Source organism: Mesitornis unicolor, unplaced genomic scaffold, assembly GCF_000695765.1.
Source record: "Mesitornis unicolor isolate BGI_N332 unplaced genomic scaffold, ASM69576v1 scaffold15593, whole genome shotgun sequence".
NCBI classification, from domain to species: Eukaryota; Metazoa; Chordata; class Aves; order Mesitornithiformes; family Mesitornithidae; genus Mesitornis; species Mesitornis unicolor.
The window spans coordinates 14148-24760 of NW_010175467.1; the positions used below are offsets into that span (position 1 = coordinate 14148).

Genomic DNA, 10613 nt, shown 5'->3' on the forward strand with positions numbered 1-10613 from the left:
TGTTCATAGCGTCAGAGTCTTGGATATGGTTCCCAAAATTCACCTTCCCACGAGCAGCCGTAGCATGGTGTGTGCTCGTGCCTCCACACTAAAACTGACTGGGGAGAGCCTGATGCCATGGTCAAGTCATCATGGTCAGTGGGATGAGGAGAGAAGCTGGCCATTTGAAGGGTCTCTTCCGTGTTGGTCTGTTGGTACCTTCCCAGGTACCAAAAAAAAGTGTACCCCCAATGTATACAGCCTGCAACAGAAGGCAAGGAACTGCTGATGTAAACGTTTCCATACCTCTCCAGCCTCTTTCCTCATTTTCACACGAGCATCTGAAAGCAAAGAATGTCCATCTGCCCTGGATTTCAACCTATTGTTGAAAGAAATCGAGCTGTTACATTAAGTCATAATCTGGACTCTGATTTATTTTCTGATGAGCCTTGACTGGATCTTCACAAACCCCAGACTTAATCACTAGCTCCCAGCCAAAGCAATGCTTCCCATGTTTTTATATTCTATGTTACTGTGTTTGTAACAGGTAAGCTTAAAGTTTAGTGTTATACTGAACAAATAATCATGTCATTTATTATACATTATTAAAATTCATTACTTACCTTACCTAGGAAATTTTGCTTAATACTGAAGCAATTTTGATGAAAATTGCAAAACCCAAACCTAAATATCCATTCAGGTTATTTTTTCAGAAGTGCACAGTATACAAATATGTCACAGCTTGAATTCACAAACAGGTTACCTTGGTGCCAAAGTTCGATTATTTGATTTACTAATTAGAAAGAAAACTACCATTTTTATAGAGGGCAGAATAAATAATGCCTCCAAGTATCAAAGCTGACTAGAGAATATCTGCAAGTAGCACTCAATGCAAACTTCCTTCTCTGAAGGAGCTCTGCATGTAATTTTGCCTTCATTATTTCAGTAGCTCTGGGAAGACTGCCTTTGAATACACACAAGTGGAGCAGCCTCTACCTATTCAGTCACCAACTAATGTGGGGGGGTAAGGCGCAAGCTGGCTCAGTAGGAAGGTTTTCCTTCTGTTTGTACTGAAGGAAAAGTGTTTACAGTTGTCACAAAACCAGCCTCATTTAGGAGAAGGCACATCACATTGAACAGAGCCTACCAGAGTTCTGGTGGCTCACTGCATTTCACCTGGACAATAAATGCCCACACTTCTCCATTTTCAGTGCTACAGAGTTTGCATAAATTCACATGTGCTGATATGAAACCTTCCATTTATTCTAAAGGAGTGGAATTGGGTATCGTGGTGTGATGAACCTGTGCCGTCTCCACTGGGAGTTCTGTACCAGATGCTATGGAAGACATGGATAACCTTCTCTGGATCTCCTCTGCATACACCAAGTTTGACAGTCTGTGCAAATACCAAAACACCAAACTTACCAAATCAGCAAAAGAAAACAAAATGTTACCAGTTGGTGGGTGACACATGAGAACATCCTCAGGAGTGATACTGACACAATGCATCTTTTAATGCACTCGTAACTAAAAGGATATTAAGGCTTCTAAAGCAAGTGTCACCTTAAAAACACAACAGCAGAAGGTCACTGGATTCCAAACGTTCTTTATTTTATATTTGCTGCCATAGAAAGTAACCGAACAGCACTGTCATCAGTGTCACTGAGAAAAAGGAACGTGGTTTTCTTCTCCTGAAGATGTGATGTACATTAAGAAGTCAGTCCAAAATCCTGATGTTAAGTACAAAAAGCAACTGTTTGAATTATAAAATACTGTATATACAGATATAAAAATGTTTCTGAAAGTGTTCCACAAAGTTTCTAGACTTCGAAGGGCAAATCTTCAGCAGGGTAAATAGGCTGTTGTCTTCAAAGGTGAGGATCAGTTCATTTCAGCAGAATGTCTGAATCTTTATCTTCCTATATTACAGGTGACACAGACACTGGTTTTCATCCCAGACAGGGATAGCATGATGGTCCTAGTGATTAAGGTGTTTTTTTCCTGGAGCTATTAACTTAACAAGCACGCTCTATATATAAAAATGAAATTTCCAAGAATTTTATACAACAGCTAGACTTTATAAAAATATATATCTATAATTTTACACCAGGAATTATCCAAGTTAAGTTTCCATTTTCTTATGTCTTAACCATTAGAAATTAATTTTTATCCTTTGGAATCTTATCTATGGCTAGAGTGTAAATGGAAATAATGTGAAGTTGTTAGCTGGTGAAGAGAGTTTCAAGAATCTCATACTGTGGGGTATTTTTTTTTGGCCAAAATTAACAAACCACTACATTCTGCAGTGCTTATCTTGTGTTACGGGACATATTACACAGCACATACCCACTTACTCCAGAATCTTGACCTAATTCAGTGTTAAAACCCAAATAAAAAACATCCACGTTGTCCTTACTGTGGAAAAAACAGCAAACCCAAATAAATAAAATTGGACAGTATTTCTATTTTGCTGTACTGTGTTAACTCTTTACTGTGTAGTGGAGGCAATAATGAATAATACAGCCACGTGATGAAGGAATGTAAAGCTGAATACATACTGGAAAAAACCAGACTTCTACAGCTGTGTGTATATTTTTATATATATATATCTCTATATATCTATATATCTACATTGCAGTTACAACTGTCACCTCACAAAAGAGATTCAAAGGACTGAACAACCGTCTGTACCCTTCACCAGCTGGAGTTCTTCATGAAGAACTGGCTTTCAGCTTGGACAGCAGCATTTCGTTCTTACGGCACTCCTGTTGGCAGAAAGCAAACAGATGAGGTAGTTGCTCTTAAGTCTTCTAGTTATAGCTTCACATCAGCAAAACCAAACCCTTTTATTTTGAAAGGTCTCCAAAATCCAAAGTAGCTGGAGGTAATTCTTATTCGTTCATAATGTTATTCCAATGGTAATATTCATTAAATTTTATGACATTCAAGCCAAAAGGAATGCTGCTTGACCATTTGTCTGAAGTTGTTACCATTACCTAGAGCAGATCACCTTTTCATTATAAATTGAACAAATCTGAAATTGAGTTTACTTTTAGGTCATCTGGAACTTCACAAGACAGTCTGCAAAAAAGTCGGTGTTCAGGGAACAACTCTAGGTCAAAAAAATAGATTTGCATAAGTACATAATGTCTGTTTTCAATGCCAGAATCATGACTTCCTTTATTTTTAAGGATAGCAAGGTTGAGAAGAAGTTTCCTCACAAGGCAGTGGAAGAAAAATTGATTATTTATGGTTCCACATAAAAATAAATAAATTCAAAAAAGAAATCCACCTAACTTCTGCAACTAAAAGTAGAAAAGGAGCTGAACAGTCCCTGCCATTCTCCCGGAGCACACTGAAATAGGAAGGAGATTTCTCAGAACAAAGCAGGACAAATTACAGAAAGATGTTTTTCCTCAAACATCCAAAGCCAAATGACAATTTTGCCTGGCAGCACTACTTTGTAATTCACTGTCATGGAGACAGTAATTAACAGAAGCATATTGTGATGAAAAGCTTGGGAAAGGCTAAATCAATGAAGTGTTAAACAGTGCTTTCACAGTGGTTAGAAAACAAGGCAGGTTCCTAAAGGCTTGTAGCTACTGCAACTCTGGATTTCCTCCCTTATTCATACATTTCCACAACCCTCTTCACTCCAATACCCAACTGCTCATAGATCTTTAAGAGATTCACTTTGGAAACCTAAATACATAGCTTGCTCAGTCACAAATTATTTCCCTGTAACATGGAGGGGTGCTGGTGTATCAGTGAAAAAGAATTTCCAGAATCAAAATTCAGAGTCCAAGAATCATGTGGAGACAACAACCAAGAGACACCGTGGACATGGTGTGACAAGCATCGTATCAGGAAATCCTGTCCATACACTAATGCACAAGTCAAGCCAAAATGGGTCACTGGAGACTGGGCAGTTTACATTAGCGAAAATGTTCTTACCTCTTTAAATTCCTTCACTGTTTTAAAGTAAAGCCTCTGTTTCTCTAGAAGCTCTAAGTATTCGTCATTCAGCTGGTCTCTTCGCATTTTGTTTTCTTGCTTCTTCTTTTCCATCTGTTGATACACAGGGAGGATAAGAGATCACACACACGCATATACTATGTAAGGAACAATTATCTATAATAGATAATGAGAGACAGATACTTCACAAATGATACTTCTGCCTCATGCTTTAAACACAATGAACATTTAAGCCAGCTCGTAAAAAAAATTAAAAGCCCCATGCTAAAGTCTCAGTACCAGTGGCACTATAGGTGGCATTCAGAATTAAACTAAGGCTCACATCTCTGCAAGACAGGAATCTTGCTCACTGAACAATCCTACTGCAGTGACACAGTGAAATTAATTAACCAAAGTTTTGGTGCACCACTGAGATCCTGTTTAGGTTGGTTATTATACTGTATCAAATGCAGAGGGCAGGAATGTCTTTGCCTACCTATGCAATGCTGTACCTGCTCAAGACCCACACATAAGACATCTCTCTTCTTTTCTGCACATGACAAAGTTGTGACAAATGTAACTTAAGTCCCCAAATGCCAAGAGGATTGGCTTTTATTATAGAACAGACTGCTTTCCTCTCGGGGTAGGTCTAAGGAAGTTCTTCCGTCACAGCATTACAGACAAGTTTACTAAATTTTCCTTCCCTCTCTCTGGTGGTGCTAGGGCACAACCACATAAAAAGCCCTGCTGCATTCTTCCCAAAAATAATTTTTGCATTCTCTCTGATCAGCTTTTGCTTCCTAAATTTTGACATGCAATTTCAAAAACTGTACGAAACCTCTAAAGCCTAAACAAGCAAGTAATTCACTCCACAGCAGAACATGCTGCTTTTCAAGATCTATGTATCACCATTGATCTTACTGATTCTTATCAGTAGAAGAAATGAGCAGATCCCGACCTCTCCCCGAGTACGAACACTGCTAACAAGGTACGTCTCCTTTACAAAGCCAGCTGCTGTCCAAAACGTCAGGGAATCTCTCCTAACACAACTTATCAAGGCCAGTAGGCTTTTAAAATTATCCTTGAAGTGTTGAATGTGTTAATACAGAAAAAAGCATTATCGTAGGCATCCCAATTCCTTTAGGATGAGGCTAAAATCAGCATTGCTAAAACATCTAGGAACTAGATTCTTGTGAAGAGGCCCTTGTGATAAGGCCCTTTGATAAACTGCTTCCTTTATGCATGACCATGACAAATCTCTTGACATGCTCCTCTCAGTACAAACTGGCCTGCTCTGTCCTCAGAAACTCTCAGGAGTATCTGTTATCACACTGAAATTCTTGTTTGCAAGCTACTCCTTTTCTTGGTGACAAGTTACGTCTGATTTCTCCTTAAGCCTCTTTTACAATGCAGTTACAATATGATGGGCTTTGAGTACCTCAAGAGAAATTTCAGTTTAAGGTATAAAGTCTTCAGGGCTGTACAGAAAACAGTTAAAAGTGGATGCACCTTAAGAGCGAATCCTCAAACTGAACACTTCTGATGCCCTGCAGACACAAGTTGAACAGATCAGACTCAACCATAACGGGGATGAATAACCCTTGCAATGTACAACCACCCTGTCTGTTGAAAAAGTCATCCAACAGACATTTCCCAGGTGCCTTTCCTTTTGCTGCAGAGCTGTTCCCCAAGGAACCATGTGAATTGTTAAAACTTCATGAGCCTCCACTTGTTGTCAATATCTTCACTGGCATTGAGAAAACAACTACTAGTAGGTACCGAATTATTATCTACTCCGTCACTAACAAGTCATTTTTTTCTCTCCATTGAGATAAACTTAAGATTTTTCAGTCAGAAACTCCTGTTTCTTTCCATCAGCTGTAACTGACACATCCTGCACCCAGGAATGAAACCTCACTCGTGCACTCTCCCACAATACGTCAGTGGCCAAACTGCCAGTGCGGGAACACAGCACAAGAGATGTGAGCTCCCGTTGCTTTCAGCAACCATCAGAGATGCTGAAATTGTATTCTCCCCCAAAATAAAGAGCCACCTGACATGATAGCTCCCATTCACTTCCCTCATCCTTATCTGTACATGAAGCAGCTGCAACTTTGGATTCCACTTGACAATATAGTAAAAGAGTCTAGAAGGATTTTATGGACTTCAAAGATTTACGAGTTCAATTGCAAGAACCTGAGTAAGTCACAGCAGAGCTCTCGCTCTGCTTTCACTCCTTGCATTTGCTGTGCTGTTACCCTTTCCTGTGTGTGTAAGGGAGGACACGACAGAAAACAAAACACTGACCTCCTGGACAGTTTCAATTTGGGGCTCTTGCTTGCTGCAGCAATTACAATAGTATCATTCTTCCAAAAGAAAGCAATGCAATTATCTTCAAGCTCATCTTCACTAATTAGAACTGTACTGTTCTAAAGTATTTTCATAGCCTGACACTGAGCGACTCACTGTGTCAACAGCCTTCATGACAGAAAGGTGACCTACACATACAACCACCAATAACACTATTCCTTCTGCTGTTGTTTTGTCCTCTCTGAAAACAAGAGGTCAAGCAAATAGAAAATAATTCACTACAAAAAAAGGGCAATGAACTAGCCACCTCTTCAAACACAGTGGTCTACAGTAAACATATTTTTATAGTATAGAGTATATTAGTGCAAAAGAGCTTTATTACAGCCTGAGTTGCATCCTGTTTTGGTTTCTAGTGTATTTTGCACTTGAAGTTTCTGTTTAGCTATTGACATAGAACAGCCCAATACCTGGACAGACTGCACTTTCAGTACACACTCTAGTACATATTGATCCATAGTCTATCATATTTCCATTTAAACTCCAGTAAAGAACAGCTATAATCCACTACAAAGAATTTCCTGGGTCTATAAAGAACCTCAGAGCCCATGTGTGGGACTTAGGAAAATACAAGTATGTTTGCCTACGAAAATAAAAGAGTGAGACAACATAACAGCTACAATTAGTAACTAGCATTAACAAGAAGTACCTAAGCCTATCCAGTATATGCAAATCTGCCTGTAGGCAGCTTTACTTGGAGCTGCTGTTGGACCTCATGCTTGCATTGCCCAAAGACCACTTAACACAAGTCCACTTAGGCTGTGATTTTACAAAACAGTGCCCAAATGTTACCAGAAGCAGTTTTGGCTTCTCTGAACAAGCACTGGGGCTCTGCTCATCCACAAAGCCCCTTCACTTGCTGTGTGGACACAACACACATCAGCAATGCTGAGCCTTTACTAAATCAGGTTAAAACCAACTTAAAATAACAAAAAAAAAAAATCACAAAGCCAGCCGAGTGGATTCAATAGATGTCAGATGAGCACTGCCACTGGGACAAGGGAAGCTGATGGCTGGGACTCCGTGAGGTGCTGCTGACCCTCAGCAGCAGCAGAAAGCAGCTTCAGTCAGCGCCATCTGCCTGCGAAACGGCGCCTGAGACGTGGGTCTGACTGCACCCACGCATTCTGAAAGGAAGAATTCTCCTGCCTTCAGTGGTAGACAGCTGTGTCTAGCATCTAAATCACTCCCTGCCAATAACAAAGTTAAGGTGTGTAAGCTTCCTGCCAGGAAAGAGGTGTTATAATACCTCTATTCTACTCTATTCATGAGGATTTTAGTGGGGAGAGGTTTCTTATGAATGTGAAAAGAAATAGTACTTGTTAGCTGCTTGCTTAATTTGCACCTCACGTAATGGATTTCGCCATGCCATTACCCAAGAGGCTTTTCTGACATAATTCCCAGGTTCTAGCAAAGGAAGTGAGAAGTCTCAGACCTTCATTCGATTCTGTTTGATGCCTTCTACAATCTGCTCCATCTGCCGTAAAAACTGCTCACGAGAACCAGAAGATGCCATTGCTCTGGAAAGGAAAAAAAAAGGTAATAATTGACAGGAATGCGGGACAACACGTCTCACCTACAGCTCTCTTGCGTATTTACCCACATCTAAGAATTCACATTGCTTAGTGTTCTGTGTAAAAACTAATCTTTTAAATCACTGATTTCAGGTAGAAGTGCAGCTCTTCAGCTGGTATAAACTACCAAAGAGATGGGAACAGAGACTACAGACCTCACCACCAGCATCCTCCCTTTCAGTTCAAGTCTGTTCCTCTTTCTCATATGTTGTACAGAAATAAATCACTATTAACTAACCAAAAGCACAAATCTGTAAGAAAAGCAGCTGTTGTGATTATTGAGAAGTTAAGTAGAGGACGAGGAGAACAGCAAATATTCTAGAAAACAATTTCATGCCCTAATAAGGAAAGCCCAGAAGTAATTTTAGACTTGTAACGTATTTTATAAAGATCAAGAAAAATAAACCAAAGACAATACAATCAATCCCCCACACACCCAATGAAAAAACCAACCCAAAACCCAGCTGTCAATTGCAGTATTGGTTTCTAATGACTGGACAGAATCAAAAGGGTCTCATCACTGAGCAAAACAGATCTACAAACCCTGCTGCAAAGGAAAACGTCTGCGATACTTAATTCCTGGAGGGTTTTTTTGGTAATTAAAAGGTTTGGATAGAACAGTAGGAAAAAAAAATAACCAAAATTTCTGACCAAACACAGAAGGATATGAGTGTATAGAACTAAGTAAAGAGCTAATTACTTAAGAGGAAAAAATAAAGGCTTAGAATTTCATAACAGAATTATAAAATGATACAGTAGGAAGAACTGCTTAAAGCTATGACAAGGCCATCTCCTGCCCCATGACTATCCTGAGCTGCACTGCTGTGACAAAAAACTAGAACATTTTTCTCTGAAGTCAAAAAACACAGAGAAAAATAAATGCCAGGTACATGACAGACTGATATTTGCCCTCGAACTTCCAAGGGAACCATGATTTTACCTAAAGACTTCACACTATATCCAAACCTTTAAATACAGAGTTAGTTTATAATAAACATGTCTGAAATATGTCTGAGTATAACGTTTTGTACATAATGTAACAGCCACAACTTCACAAAACTGAGAAAAACATTTAAATTAATGCCAGGAAAATGATGATTGAAGGATTTCTTTTCACAACTGCACCTAAAGATCCAGATATAAAACATTTATGTTTATAGAAATTTCAAACACATTTTTACTCTCTATAACCCATGTCAACTTCCGTTTTTCCAACCAACCCTACTACTCATTGCACCTATCAAGAGAAAAAGGACCATTACTTACTGATGAAAGTTGTCATGAATAGAATTCAGTAGGTTAACCTGTGAATTAGAAAAAAATAAAATGAAATTTAGTTAAAAAATGACTATATAGATATTGCTTTGACAAGCAGTCCCCTGTATGAAAATCACCATAAGCTTTCTTTCAGAAAAGAATCCACGATCCTTTTGCATTAGTAAAATCTGTCCCAGTTGTGGAGCCACAGAAAGCAGGAGCGAGTCTGGGACCACAGCTGAGATTTTTAATTTTACTGACACCCAATTAAATCACTGATGATCTTCCAGCATGATGAGTTTCCAAACTAAAATGATGAGGTAAAATGGTGTGTATGTGTTCAACCTTGCCACACGAGGAACTTCCAGGTACTGAAGGCAGTGCATCACGGGGGAAAAAAAAGCCAATACAAAACCAGGAGGAAAACAAATAAAAGACCCCCCTCTCCTTTTCCTTCTGAGATGGGAACCAGCATCTCCTCACAACCTGTAAAGACTCACCCAGCAGTGCAGGAACTGCAGGTGAATTTCTGCACAGCTTTCATTGTGCAGATGAGTTTCAGAGGTTTCCAAACAGCCATGCAACATGACTCGCTTTGCTTGTATTATTTTACAGGCTGTTAAAAGGTGAACTTCTAAAAAGTAGAGAATGGCATTTCACATGCACAGCTTCACTTGCAAGATACTAAAATTGCACTGAATCAAGACAGAAGTAGAAATTTATAACAGTATCACAGGAATATTTTCTTGCTCTAGGTACAAACTTCCCCAACTAATGAAACTAGATATTGAATATTTTCTATGTAACTACCTTTCATTTTTTTCTTGCTTTCTACATATTGCTGAGAGCGCTAAAATTCACCAAGTAGCAATTACTGTGATTCTCTCTCTTGGCTTTGAATACTTCCTCCAGGTCTCCTGTGGTTAAACCTTTCAAGCAGTTTTTCCTTTTGATGAATGTTTGAAAGTGTTCTGTACTAAACAAACCTGAGCAACGCAAACAGAACCACTTGCCCCACTGCAGCGGGAAGCTAAACTGATCTCTCCCAAATCTAAAATCTTCCGTCTGAATGAGACAGCGATAAGCATGACTCCAAACATCAGCTACGATACTTAAGAATTCCTGTTACTTAGAGGAAAGAAGTGACTGCACGACTCATTAATGTTTGCCAAGTCCACATCCCTGCTGCAATATATTTCCAATAAGCATGCGTTTCAGAATGTAATTCAAGTTTATAATGCAAAACACTCCAGTCATGAAAAGTAATGCAGCACAACGACTGCACTGTAAGAGTGCTGATGTGTTACACTACAAACAGCAAAATCAGCTTATAAACCCCAAAAGTCAGACATCATGAAAGTATTAGTTTAAAAGCATTTTTAAAATGAATCTTTCACAAAATATGAGCCATATTCACAGAGACATTTCATGTCAGAACTGTAACCTTTATAGCCAAAATTCAACTGTATAACAATTCCTGCT

At 39.0% G+C, this 10613-nt stretch overlaps 1 protein-coding gene across 1 annotated transcript in view; it reads right to left on the reverse strand.

Annotated features, from left to right (window-relative positions):
- Positions 1-1569: 1569 nt before the first annotated feature.
- Positions 1570-10613, reverse strand: part of CCDC93 (coiled-coil domain containing 93) — a gene marked incomplete at its 5' end in the record, with an annotated part of 44064 nt that continues 35020 nt past the window's right edge. Inside the window, 4 exons of the mRNA XM_010181406.1 lie at positions 1570-2744; positions 3934-4047; positions 7736-7820; positions 9141-9178. Of these exons, the coding sequence (XP_010179708.1) occupies positions 2691-2744; positions 3934-4047; positions 7736-7820; positions 9141-9178 (291 nt within the window). The remainder of the gene's footprint in view (positions 2745-3933; positions 4048-7735; positions 7821-9140; positions 9179-10613) is intronic.